This window comes from Tauraco erythrolophus, chromosome 23, assembly GCF_009769465.1.
Source record: "Tauraco erythrolophus isolate bTauEry1 chromosome 23, bTauEry1.pri, whole genome shotgun sequence".
NCBI lineage: Eukaryota > Metazoa > Chordata > Aves > Musophagiformes > Musophagidae > Tauraco > Tauraco erythrolophus.
This window is the reverse complement of record NC_141487.1, coordinates 3641037-3654782: the sequence shown is the minus strand read 5'-3', so window position 1 is coordinate 3654782 and position 13746 is coordinate 3641037. Positions and strand designations below refer to the sequence as shown.

The window sequence follows — 13746 nt, the reverse complement described above, 5'->3', positions numbered from 1 at the left end:
TGGCTTTTTATAGGGATAGTATTGGGGATTTCCCTTCCTTACCCCCGCTTACAATCCTCAACCACAGTCCTGAAAGCTAAAATGTGATTTTTTTTTTTTTAAAAAAAAAAAAAGAGACATCACTCTGGTTTCATCTCCTGCAGGAATTTCACATGCCTCGGCCACTCTCTGCCTGGTGACGGAGCATTACCGCTCTCCTTGCTTAGCAAGGATTTCCCACGCCCTCAGGGAAGGGGTGAGGGTCCTTTCCCACTCCGACCCGCACCATCCTAAGGCTGGTCCATCACCCGCAGACCTCCCGGCTTGGCTTCCATCCCTGGCCGTGCCTGGGGCGCGCTCCGCTCCCCCACCTGCCCCCACCATCACCCTCTTTCCCCGGTGCCGCCCCTCCCGTGCTGCCCAGCAGACAGCCGCAGGGTTACCGCGCCGTGCCCCGCGGCCCGGGGTGCCCCCGCACCCCTCCGGGGGGGCCGGGCGCTCCTACCTTCGGCGCTGCTGGTTCCGCGGCGGGCGGGCTGCGCCGGGGCCGCGCCGGGCTCCGCTGATAAAGGGCGGCGTCGGCGGGGCGGGGAGGCCGCGGCCCCGCACGGCGCCGCCTCCTCCCGCGCTCCGCCCGCTGCGGAAGGGCCGCCGCTGCCGCACATCCGCGTCCGGAGCGCAGGTGGGGCCGGGGCCGGGCCGGGGGCGGGGGGGGGGGCTCGGCGGGGCCGTGCCCGCGGCCCGGCAGCGCGGGGTGGGCGGTTCGCCGTGCGGCTCTGTTGGTAACCGGTAAAACTGTCTCTTTGCCGAAGCTCCGCGCCGCGGGTGCCCGGGGATTTTCCGGCGCGCGCTCCTCCAGCCTGTCGCCGTCGGCCCGCGATGACGGCCATTGGCGACCTCCCCGAAGACGTCCTGGTGGAGCTGCTGTCGCTGCTGCCGGCCCGGGATCTGGTCTGCGCCTGCAGGCTGGTCTGCACGCAGTGGCGGGACGTGGTGGATCTCACCACCCTATGGAAGCGCAAGTGCCAACGCGAGGGGTTTTATCTTCAGAGTTTGGACAGAAGCGTCTCTGACTGGAAGGTCTTCTATATGCTCTGCAGCTTGAAGAGAAACTTAATCAAAAACCCCTGTGCGGAAGGTTCGTTTAATTATTTATGGCAGAGAGCTCAGAGTTTCCTAAGAGTCAGAATGAGTCAGTGTCCTGAATTACTCAAGTGCTGCTGGTGGTGTGGGACTGCCCAGTGACTGATGGAACTCTGCTGGGTCAGATCCACGTAAACATCTGCAATAAAACTACCCTGGGTTGGTAAAGTATTGGTAAATACGTGTCTCTGGTTTCAACCAGAAAAATCTCTGGAGACAGTAGTCATATGGCCCCAGCACTGCAGACAGTGATGGTTAACTGGTTAATTTGCACAGGTACAATAAGGCCATGAAACCATTGGGTATCACGATGAAACATTCGGGCTGCTGGAGAATTTTTGTGATCAAAGACTTGATTAATGTGACTACTGTAATTGTACTTTATTACTGATTATGAGTTTGTGATGTGGTCAGAAAGCTGCTAGCTGTTGTCTTAGCTGCTGACAGCCAGATTAAAAGTAATGGCAAGTAAAGACAGGGATCACTTTCAGCTGTAGAAAAAATACAGTGAATCTGAAAACTCATCAAACCACTCTTCTGTAGCTGGTTCTTTAACAAAAGCAGAGATACTGCTGGAAACCAAAGCAAGGTCCTAACGCTGACCTTTGATATCTGTGTCTTTAGAGAACTTCCAGCACTGGAAACTTGATAATAATGATGGAGATAAATGGAAGATTGAAGATCTGCCTGGACCTCATGGAAAAGGGATGCCAGACCCCTCAGTACACAAATACTTTGTCACTTCATATGGGTAAGAACTGGATTGCAGTTATCTGGAGCTGGGAGACCTGCTTCCTCCTGTCTGTCTGCAAAGGCACTACTGTTAGAAGGCTTGAGGAGGTCACTGAATCTTAACCCATGTGTAGGACAAGGAAGGAGCTTAATTCAGCTTTTACACTAGTTAGTCTAAAGAGACAGGTGTACTGCTGAGAGAATTAATCGCAGCATGTGCTAAATGTCTCTGGAATTTCCTGTAACTTTTTTTGTAGTCATGATAATCCGCGTGGGTTCTCTGCTTCTCTTCTACCAAAGGTGGTGGAAAAAAAAAGGTTTTACTTAGAAAAAGGTTATTTTTGGCAAGATAATCAGGTGCACTTATGTGACAAGGTCAAAGGTTTGTAACCTCCAAGAGCAGTAGGTCTGTTTGTTGTGCTAACAGCTTGCAATAAAAGCTGTCAAGAGGAGGATTAGCTGCTCTTACATGCATTAAGCAGTAGTTTTCTGTTACCAATATATGCTATACAAGTGCAGGGACCCCTCCTAATCCATCTTGTAGGTAACTATTCCTTTATCTGGGAGTGAAGCTAATCAGTTCACTTCCTTGTCTAGTTCTGGCTACAGAAAAAGAGAGGCCTTAGCCATGTCAGCCTTGTGAGTCTTCAAGGTCTGGGTGGGCTTTTGGTAAGAGTAAAGCTTTCAGGCAGAGTACAGACATTGAGAGGGAAGAGGTGTGTTTGCAAAGTTGTGACTATTTCTATTGCTGTTGCAGGCCATGCTTCAAGTCTCAACTCATTACCCTGCAGAAAGAAGGATACTGGAATCAGTTGATGGATGAGAAGCGGCCTGAAATTGTAGTCAAGGACTGGTAAGCGTACGCACTAAAAACTAGAATTTCTGGTGTTGGCCTAGTGATCCTCTAGGCCTCTGAAGCTTTTTGTGCTATACAACTAGGGTTTTATCCTTTGGGAGTTGTAGCTCTTGAGTAAAGCATAAGGTAAATCTAAGTTTGAATGGGCTGTAAGGAGGTGTCAATCCTGTGAAGAAGAGGATAGCTGAAGTTTTACAACTTCTTCATAGCTATGGGAATGACATTGCTTTTCCTCTGCAGATGGGGATCCCCTCCTAGACTATTTTTGAACACTAAAGAAAACTGAATGCTGTTTATACAACCTTGCTCTTTGATTACTCCCTGCCTCTCCTAGGTACGCTGCCAGATTTGACTGTGGGTGTCGCTATGAACTTTCAGTGAAGCTGCTTTCTGAAGACTACATTGTCCTTGAGGAGTTCCAACCCGAGCCAGTGGTTATAGAGCAGTGGAATGATGCAATGTGGAGAGAGGTAAGCAGCAGCCCTGTGAGCAGAGGCTTCACATCAGTATTGTGACACTTCAATCTTTTCAGTCTTGAATCTGGCCAAAAGTCCCAAGTGAACCCACTTTCTCTTCTCTTCAGCCTTCCCTACTTAAGACAAAAGGTAAGTCCTTGCTGTTCACAATGCTGAACGAGCAGCAATGCCATGAAAGAGCTAGGTTTGGTTTGTGAGTGCCCAGGGTTTTCTGAAGAGTATCTCCTGGGCTTCTGTGTTATGTTTAGCTCAGTGCCTTTAATTGTTTGTGGTTTTCACTTAAGTTTTTATGCAAATAACTAAGTTACAGAGCACAGTTCTTGGTTTTATTGGATCAAAAAGCTTTGCTTCAGAACTACTGTATGGATGCCATCTGAAGTACTGAAGATGTTACTTCTCTTATGCTAAACGTGTTTAACTGGTTTGATTTGCTGTAGATTCCCCATTACATTGTTCCTTACATGACAAACATACCTAGGAATCAAGTTCAATGATATATTGGACTTGGAGAGGATTTCAGGGCAGAAGGTTGAATAAGAGAGGCTTTTTTCCATCCCTCAAAAAGCGGTATGATACACTTACAATAAAAGGTATCCTAGAATGAGTTTTTCCTGAGACCAAGACTTGCATACTGTAGCTGTCCGAGCTTCTAGATCAGTGCTGGTTTATTTAGGCAAATTAAGAGGAATTTTCTTCTTTGTCTCCAGATTTCTCACACTTTCCAGAATTACCCACCTGGAGTTCGTTACATCTGGTTTAAGCATGGAGGCCAAGACACGCAGTTCTGGGCAGGATGGTATGGGATCCGAGTGACAAACAGCAGCATCACCATTGGACCCCTGACATTGTTATGAAGGCACAATATAAGTGTTTGCTTTTACCTCAGGACTGTAACCAGGTGGTCTCAGGTGCACTTATTTGTCTGTACTCTCTGGGTGAGTGTCCTGGCTTTGTCTTTGCACAGTTGGTCTCAAATACAAGCAGCTAGTTCTTCTTGTTCACAAGAACTTCTGCAGGCCCAGCCCTTTGGAAGGACTTCTGTCTTCATCTTTTGTCCTCCTGTACCATGGATCTTACTGCAATGACTAGAGCCCTTCCAGAGGGGGAAGACTAGGACAATTAAATATGACATCTATTTTTTTCTAGTTAATATGTCCTTGTGCTACAGCCAAATGCTAAGTCTTAATTAGAAACTATTTCTTGTTTGTTAATGGAACTTATGAAAGATAAGGCTAAAATGTGTCATTTTAGATTATCAATGCTGTCCTCAAGGGCTCTGCTACAGAGAGACTTGTTTTGTATGGTATTTTCCTGTTTCAGTTTAATTATGTATAAAAACATGTATCTTTCATATCAGAGTCTTCATAGCGTAAGTAATTCATAGCATAAGGAAACTGTCAACCCTTTTCACAAATGCTGTTCACTCGTACTTAATTCCTTACCATTTCTGTAAATGTATATGATCAAAATGGTACATACCTTCCCTGTCCAAATACAGCCCATCATTGTTTGAATAAACAGCTAGAGAAACGGGAGATAAGGGAGCCATCTTAAGGGATTCCTTACAACTTAAGTGCCTTTTGATTGTGCTGGGCTTTTTCCGTACTACCTTTGTACTACCAAAGTGCTTGGTTTGTACCAGTCTAACTCTACATAAAATGTTAAAAGTAGTGCACAACCTGGATCTACAGTATTCTTGCACTTGTTACTAGGAGGAAGGAGGGAGGTACTGTACTGGCTGTCTTACCAAATTGTCTGACCAACAAGCTCAGCAAAAAGGCTATGAACCATTTCTTTTACTCCTGTATACATGGAGTCAGTACTAAGGCCGCCTTCCATCTCCTTGATAGATGTAGGATTAACAGTGTTTCCCTTGTCTGTTCTCTGTTAGGAGTAGGGTATTTGGCAAGCATCCTTGCTGGACAGACAAATTCCACCTTGCTAATGCCACTTGTGGCTGAAAGCACTCCCACTGAAAGGGGAGAGGCCAAGGTTGTATAGGCTCCCATAGGAACTGATAGATGTTTCAGAAATATGTATGAAAAAGTGGTGGAAGCTCCACATAAAAGACAAAGCTCTGTACAAAATAAAAATACTTCCTCATTTAAGGGGGGAGGCTGGTTTGGACAGAACTCAGCCTAGTTCAACTGGGGTAAAATTTAATATTTATTGAAGACTATTTGGGACAGTCACAGTGGACAGACACTACATAAGGCCTCACTCACCCTTAGTATGAGTCCATTGCTCTAGTGGAGCGTAAAACAGACAGCTGTGTATCACTACCAGTGTGCAATGAAGATGCCCTATGAAGGTGAGAACCGGATTTGTACAAACCACTGGCTGCATTACTGCAGTTGCCTATATCCTGCCCCCAGGGATTCACTGTAACAAAACCTATACTCACTCTCACACATGAGTGTACATGGGAACAGGCTCTGGCTCCACATTCCAAGTCAGTTCTATATACAATGGTAAGAGCACTTGAAATAAAGAGGCAGCAGCTGCTCTACATTCACCCAGAAGGCCAGCTGAAGAGACAGTTATCAGGTACGGTTTGTGAGATATCTTATTCCACTGGAAGATCAGATGAGGCTTGAAGGCAAGGAACATTTGAATCAGGTGCCTTTGTGGGCTCGCTCTTCTACGTATAGCTGCATCTGCAGAACAGAAACAAGCATCAGTTCTGTGTGCTATGCAGCTGGGTGAATGGAAATGAGTCTGCAACAGGCTAAATAGGAAGTTTGTACCTTCCCCTGTAACCAGGTTTCCTATTTTATTATGAGTTGTCTTGCCCTGTTTTGATTACTGGCACAGGCATCTGTGAGACTAAGCTACTGCTCAGCAGTATTAAAATTGCTACCCTACAGAAAACTGCAGAGCTGACAGCAGGCAAAGCATAGAATTACATGCAGTTTCAGCCCCATCTTGGGCCAGAATGCTCTGCTCACCTTTAAGATATCAGATGTCATAGTTTTCAGGGGAATAAGACGAGGATCATGCATGTGCACATCTTGTTCATCGGCGAGAATCCATGGGAAATCCTAGGGGCAGGAACACAAGGTGCTTTATTTGCAGAGAGGCTGGCAGACTCTGTAAGGAGAGCTCCCTTTCTCAGCACTACGTCAGCATTAAGTGAATGAGCAATCTAGTGGCTGAGGGAAGAAACAGGTAACTCAAACCTTTCGTAACAGCAAAACTTAACACTTGCACACTTGGCCCCGAGACTCAGCATTCAGTTACAGAAGCAAATCTATAATGTTAACCCATTTTACTTACTCCAAAGGTGACATCTCACTTCTTTATAGTCTTAGCTGTCGTGCACTAGCATGTTCTGTTCATTACATGAGCATTTAATTGCAAATCCAAAATGCTCAGAGCAGAGATTTCTGTCCTGCCTTGTAAGTTTAAAGGTTGGCCTATTACACTACCAGTTTCCATAACTAAGCAGTACAGAGCAGACTTCCATTTTGAAACAATTTTATACTTCACTAGCTTTATTGTGCCTTAGGACACCCAAAGTAACTTGGCTCAGGGAAAAAAAGCTTCCTTGAACTTAAGCAAGGATTCTTAAAAAAAAAAAAAATCTTGCTTTAAAAAGTGATCTGCACATATATTTTATCTTGCAGGAAAGTATTTGTGCACCCAAAACCCACTAGTTACCTGAATCTTAGTCTTCCTTGCTATTTATAAAGAATCAGCCATCCACATGTAATGGATGTGGGATGAGGGCTGTTGTTGTTGTTGATTAAATTCAAGTACCTATTCTATACATCAGAGTACTCCAAAGTGACTGAGCAGGCACTATGCAGTAAGTATTGTTACCATCTAATTCAGGCATTGAAGCAGCTATTGTCCGCAGTTATGGCTGGTGTGTGGTGAATGCGCTTAGTCACCTCACCAGTGTAAACCACTTCAACACATTCAAAGCAACGTTGTGAAGTGCATCATGTGAAGCTAATGTACACGTTCAAAATACCCAGCGGCCTTAACCTTAGAGACGCCAAAATCCTGTGATTTCCAGTCTTTGCAGCTTGCTCACACATAATTAGGTCACCAAAGACATCACTCACCTTTATCACCTGGATCTTTTCCATGTTCCGTGTGGCAGCCTCCCGTGTGTGAACCAGAACTGTGAAGGTGCAACCTGCAAGAGAAACAGTAGGCTCCAGATCAGGGGACAACTAACAGAGGATCAGACACTGCCTGTTGTCTCCAGTCAAGCAGTGCCATGCGATTAGGCTGCGTGGACACGTTTACCTGGGGGATTGTTGTCAAGCACAGCATCGCACACACTGATCTTCAAGATGAAGGCACGCAGTAACTGCTCCACGTGGGACAGCAGAGACTCTGAACTGTTGAGGAGACAGCAGTTGTTAGTGGCATGCAGCAAAGTACTGGGACCTGGAACTGCTTCCAGAACACCTCTGCAGAGCCAGGTGCTGGACGCCATGGGCAGGTGGTAATGGACACTTTACCTAATGGAAAGCAGCGGTGGCTGGGTGATCTCAAAGACGAATCTCTCCACAGGGTGGTGCTCTTTATCCAAGATTACAACTACAACTTTCTCCACATCATTCTGCAAGAACAAAGATGGAAAAATCCCTTCCTTAAAAAAGCTGTCTTCTGCCTCCAGTGCATTTCACATGCTTCTGATAAAGTGGGAGTATGCTTACACGTTGTGGCTCACAGCACTAGCAGCTATCCAAAGCTTGAGCACTGTCAGATTATTCTTACCCATCAGAAAAAATGCTTTTGTAAAGCCCTTTCTTGCTAGATGTTAAACTGGTAGCTTACTGCTAAGGCCTAAAGAGATGAAGTGCACTAAGTACTTCAAGTACAAGTAATCCAAAACGTTTCTCTAGATACTGTTTTGGAACAAAGGAGGAAACATCCAGCCATCTCATTGCATCACTCAGGAACAGACAGCGATAAGGAAGTTGAGATATGCTTAGACTGTTGGCCAAACATAGCAGCTTTGTACTACTGCCATGTAAAACTGATCTATTTCCATTCTCTAAGTGTGCAGTAAAGAGCAGAGAATGCAAAATCTGCCAGCATTCTCCATCCTGAAACATTTCATATGGTCATACCTTTCTTTTACAAAACCTAGAGTTCAAATCTACCTTTGCTGCTGGCTTACAGCAAAGCATTCAAACTATTCTGCCAGATAGATACTTAAACATTAACATGAAAGATGATGCAACTGAAAATATATAGATGTATATCCTCATGCGCATGTATTAGATGCAACTAAATGCCAAGGATCCGCAGCAAGGCAGGCCCTTCACTGCAAGAAAAGGCTATAGATGTGATTTTTATTTTCATTAGTAACTTTATCAGCTAGTATATTGTATGTGGTAAATCTGTAAATAAATTTTGCAGTGAAGACAGTATTTATGTTCTCTTACTGCAAGTGGTTTTGAGAGAAAGTACTTTTGCCCAGATCCCTCATAAAATCTTACCTTCTCAAGCAGCGGCTTTACACAGTGCAGTGTGTCCTGGATGTACTGATTCAGCTCTGGGTGGCAGGACATCTGTGGCAAACACAGTGAACAGTCAGAGCCGTGTTCTGATGTGAACTAGGACAATGCTAAATGGCAAGATTTAAACAGAAGCACCCGTGTGTTACAAGGCACTTAAGTCATGCTTCAAATAGCATTTTTCACCACTAAGTTGCCAATTCAAACCAGTAATTCTTTCATAGAAGGGTTAATTAGCTGAGGCAGATCACTGTACCTGCACAGGTGTAGTACATTGAGGATATATACCCACAATAGCATATTGGGAATAGTATATTCCAACCATCTCTGCTTCCTAGGAAGAACACTTTCATGTTACCTTACTGCGTATAGCTGGGGAAGCCTTCTACTACTGTTGTCCATGACCTGCTTGTTCCATGAGTACTGCTGTATCCTCAGCTACAGGGCTGTTTTCCCTTTTGACAGGAACTAAGTTCTCTTCAAAAATGAGTTTGCACATTAAAAAAAACTCTGGATGTGATTTAGTTTGTTCTGGTGAATGTTGACCGATCCCTGGTATTTTGCTTGTCCACATGGCTGTCAGCTTCCAGGAAAATCTCCTACCTGGACAGGTACATTGTATTTTTTCCTCTTCTGAAAGATCCCAATAGGGTAAACTTCTCTGACATACAAGATAAGGTGAACAGCCACTTCCAGAAATTCTGAAAGAACATCTGCAACAACTAGAAAACAAAAGTAAAGGATGTTGAAGTAGAGAGCAGGGGAAGCATGCAGAGAAGTACCATATACTCGTAGGAATGTTGTGGGTTTTTTTAAGGTATTTCTCCCTGCATAAATTTTACCTGCTTCCCCTTAGCTGCAGGAAGTTTAGGGACACAGCAATCTCACAAGCTCATGTGCCAACAAGAAGCCTTGCAAGCATACCAGCTTGCAACTTAGCACAACACATTACCTTGCCCAAAGTTAAGGTCCTGCCGTGTGAGAGTGGTCATCTTTCCCAGAACCTGGAAGTAATCACGAAAAGAATGTTTATCTTCTGGTTCCTATATTATAGTAATATAGCAACTTATGGAGCCATTCACTTCCCTAGTGCCACTGAGCTCAGACCCAAAAAACTGTCCTCTGTGCTTAGTCACAAGCATATCAACACTGCCACAACAAATCTGCAGGGCTACTGGAAGGTTTAAGCACCTTCCATAACCAACAATACATCATCAGAAATCACCAGGAGCGCAAAAAACAAAGACAGCATCACTTCTGTGTTCTGGCTCACACCTCAGGTTGATGGATTACTCATAATTTAATTCCTGCTTATTTTAATTAGGTTTTATTTTTTTTTAAAAAAGTGAAAATCTGTCCAGTTTACAGTTCCTCACTGTCTCCCTCCCTTTTTGATGCATTTTGCTAGGATTGGAGAATTATGATTCCTAAGACACAGGAAAGTTTAGACAATCACATTTTAGTAGCAGAGGACTACCTAAAACTAAACCGTATGACTAAGAGCATCACCCAGCTGCACCTTGACCTTTGACAGGCCTGGTGCTGTGACCAGTCCCTTGGGAGCCTGAAACTGGCTCCTGAATTGTGACAATTACAAAGGGCAGCACACTAGGTAGCCAAACTGACTACCATGTGCCAACAATCAAACAGCGGACACTGGGGCTCAACTTTCCAACAGCTTTCCTTATATAGAGGAGTACGTGCCTTACACATTTTAAGCTACAGTGTACATAATTTTCTATTACAAATTTTAATTTATTTCATTATTTTATCCATACGTTTGACACATGCAAACTCTAACCACGCATAGCAGCACCATTGTTCATAAACTGCGGATGCCTTTAACGGCCTCCAGGAGCACTAGGGCTCCATCAGCAACACAGGTGTCTTATCACTGATAAGCCACAGACATTCCAATCAGTTCTTTAGCCACTGATCTTCAAGCTGCTTCAGCTGCCAACAACCCAGGTTTTACAGACCAACAAAGAATTACTTCACCCTTCACAAAATAGGAAGCTACTCTCCTCTCCCTTTTTAAATTAGAATCTTACCATTGTATACAAACAATCCCTGGAATATAGTGATCTGCTGCAATAAACAGAATTAAGATATTTGATAGAATTAAGATACTTAAGCTGCAGTGACTCTCAAATTTGTACAAAATCTCTGTATCAGAGTAGCATAAAGAATGCGTCGTTTTAGAGATTTAGGTTCACATCCTCGTCCCTTTTTTTCAAACTGAGGCCCCGGGGAGGCAACAGCATCCCAGGAGACCCACCATTAAACACGGTCCCAAGGTTAGACCCAGGAACCACACACTTAATACTCCCTCAGCTTCAGGTTTCAGAGTGACGGCTGGGGCAGCGCTGCAGTTACCAGCCTTTCACCTCTTCCTTTGAACTTGCTCTCCTGTATGGATGAGGTCAGTTTCCAGAAAAAGTCATCCCACTTTCCCAGCATGAGGGACAGCACCAAGGGATGGCTGGGAGCAGCACGGAGCAGCAGGCACCAGGAAGAAGCAAGCCCGCGCTTCCTGCACGGTGCTTTTTGGAAGCTCGCGATCCCTTACTGAGGAAATTTCGGAAAACAAGGTAAGCAAAAGCAGCAGCAATATCGTATAATTTGTAGCCCCTCGCCTTCGAAGTGCCCCTGTCCTTACACGGGCTCCCTTCCCCCTTCCCGACCTCGGAGAGGCCCCTGGGCACAGCCCTCCGTTCCCCCGGCTCCCGCCCGCCCGGGGGACCCCGGTGCCCCTCACCGCCGCCCCGGCACACGCGGCGGAGGCCCCTCGGTGCCCCTTACCGCCTCGGCCCGGCCCGCGGGGCCCCCCGGTGCCCCTCACCGCCGCCCCCGCCCAGCTCCGTGCCGAACCGACGCCGCCGCACACGCGCGGCGCCCAGCGCGGGTGGCCGGGCGGCGGCGCAGGCGTGTGACGTCACGGCGCCGGGCGGCCCGAGCGCCTCCCGGCGGCGGGAGGAGCGAGCGCGGAGCGGGGGGGGGTGTCGGTCCCCGCTGCCCCCGCGGGCTCCCGGCCGGCACCCGCCGCGCCGCAGCTGCCTCCGTTGCAGCGGGGCTGGGTGCTCGGTGCAGGGAGCGGGGGACGCTGGTCCCCCGGCGCGGTTTCCCACTGCGTTACCGTAACGCGGGGGAGCCCCTGCCGGGGAGCGGGGACGCCGTACCCGGCCCGCCCCGCCGTGCAGGTGAGCAGGAGCCCGGCCGCCCCCCCCACTCGGGCCGGGCCGGGCCGGGCCGCCCCGCCTTTGTCTCCGTCCTTTGTCTGCGCGGGGCAGTGACTGCTCCTGCCGCCACTCCTCCTCCGCACCGGGCACCCCCGCATCATGCGCCCCTTGCATCCCCCAGCACCCCCCTACAGCACCATCTGCACCCCCTGCACACAGCACACCCCGAGCCCCTCCGCCCCTCCCAGCCCCACCTACCCCCGCACCATGCACCCCAGTCCCCCGGGATTCCCGGCGTCCCCAGTTCCTCTCCACATTCCCCTACTGCCTTCCCCCTGTCTCCTCCTCCTCCTCCTCCTTCTGACGGGTTTGAACACCCCCCTGCCCCCCCGGCAGACCTGCCTCCCCTCCCGCTGCATGCACAGCTGCCCTGCCCTGCCTGCCGGGCTCAGCGCAGACCGAGGAGCTGCGGACAGGTAGGCAGCGCTGCCCGCACCGCGCTCACCTTGCCCCCGGCCCGGGGCCGCATGCTCCGCCGAGCTGATTTGCCTTTCGGAGGGTTCGGGGAGGAGTAGGGGGCACTTTGCCACTTTCCAGAGGAGACAAAGGCTGGGGGTGACGGGGACCCCAGTACTGCCGCCTCTAGGCTGCCGCCGCCGGGACGCGCTCGGTGCGCGGTGCCCCGGTGCGCGGTGCCCCGGTGCGCGGTGCCCCGGTGCGCGGTGCCCCGGTGCGCGGTGCCCCGGTGCGCGGTGCCCCGGTGCGCGGCATCGCTCAGCGGTCGGAACCGAGCGCGGAGCTCGGACAGCGCCGGTGCGCGGTGCCTTCAGCCAGCCTATTGTCACCCGTGCCGGGGAGCCGGCTCCGGGCTCTCCCGCTCCCGCCGCGGTTCTGCCACCCGGCTCGCCCTCAGCGCGATGCGCAGCGCCGTGCACCTTGCAGAGGTGTGCAGTGTGGGCTTTGGGGCTTGCGCCCCCCACCCTACTGTAAGTCCCTGCTACTTCAGGGGCTACTGTAAGCTCCCCCCGAGATTGCTCTCCCCTTCCCTGGAGGCATCAGTCCTCTCGCAGGTAGCTGCTGAGCCCCTCGCACACCCCAGGGGTACGTCCCGGCTCTAAGCCAGAGCTGCTATGGAAAGTGGCCAAGGGGTGAAGAAAGCTTTTCCCTTCGAGTCATTGTGTTTGCAGAGCCGTGTGCTGCCATGCACGCGCGTGCTGAGCCCCTGAGTACCCATGGGTTATTCTCCGCTCTTCCTCTGTTGATAAAAGTAAGATCTCATTTCTGAATTAAATCAATTTGGCATCAGTTAATGGCTTATTACAACCTGTAATTCATCATGTAGGATTTAAGTGCCATTTATCCAATTCACACCTGAAGTCTTCCGTCAACCAGAGGGTTTAACGGAAATGGGTTTGTATTCCCATCTCCTCTCCCTTGCAGAAGGTGGCATTGATCCTACATATTTTGGGTCAAAGTGAGAATGACATGCAAGGAAAACCATTGAAAGCATAACCTAACTGTTCTGCCAGTCGGGACACATCCACTTGTCCCCCCAGTTAAGATTGGGCCAAATCTGCCCCGATTTTTCCCTGTCACACTGGCGGGTGCTTTCCAGGCGGGTGAGCAACGACCTTTGCTATTGATTGTGTCTCGTTTGTCACTAGGCATTGTGCATTAAATTGGAGAGTCTTCTCTGCTGCGCTGACAGCAAGCGACTATATCTTGGATGCTAATCTCAGGCTCATTGCTATTTTAATCTCATTATTGGGTAGAGTAGACTCTGTTTGATAGCAGGTCGCCTATGACGGCTGTGTCAGCCACTCTGTGAAGTCCCAGAGGGAAGCAGAGCAGAGGGTACTGCATATTCATTCATGTGTGCCTCTTCCACTTCAATACAGTGA

General features: G+C 48.6%; 2 protein-coding genes across 3 annotated transcripts; one reads left to right on the top strand and one right to left on the bottom strand.

Annotated features, from left to right (window-relative positions):
* Positions 1–843: 843 nt before the first annotated feature.
* Positions 844–4080, top strand: FBXO44 (F-box protein 44). The gene is made up of 5 exons (XM_009989391.2): positions 844–1117; positions 1747–1873; positions 2612–2707; positions 3045–3180; positions 3894–4080. The coding sequence occupies exons 1-5, from the start codon at positions 859–861 to the stop codon at positions 4038–4040; spliced, it is 765 nt and encodes a 254-aa protein (XP_009987693.2). The 5' UTR covers positions 844–858; the 3' UTR covers positions 4041–4080.
* On the bottom strand, positions 3564–11138 carry MAD2L2 (mitotic arrest deficient 2 like 2). Of its 2 annotated transcripts, none has more exons than XM_009989390.2 (9): positions 11116–11138; positions 9619–9670; positions 9270–9388; positions 8649–8720; positions 7662–7762; positions 7444–7538; positions 7257–7330; positions 6135–6227; positions 3564–5843 (listed from the first exon to the last, which is right to left on the bottom strand). In XM_009989390.2, the coding sequence occupies exons 2-9, from the start codon at positions 9656–9658 to the stop codon at positions 5802–5804; spliced, it is 636 nt and encodes a 211-aa protein (XP_009987692.1). In that variant the 5' UTR covers positions 9659–9670; positions 11116–11138; the 3' UTR covers positions 3564–5801. The 2 variants fall into 2 exon arrangements, with proteins under 2 accessions (XP_009987692.1, XP_086481606.1); XM_086625480.1 differs by lacking the exon at positions 11116–11138 and adding an exon at positions 9892–9918.
* Positions 11139–13746: the final 2608 nt, after the last annotated feature.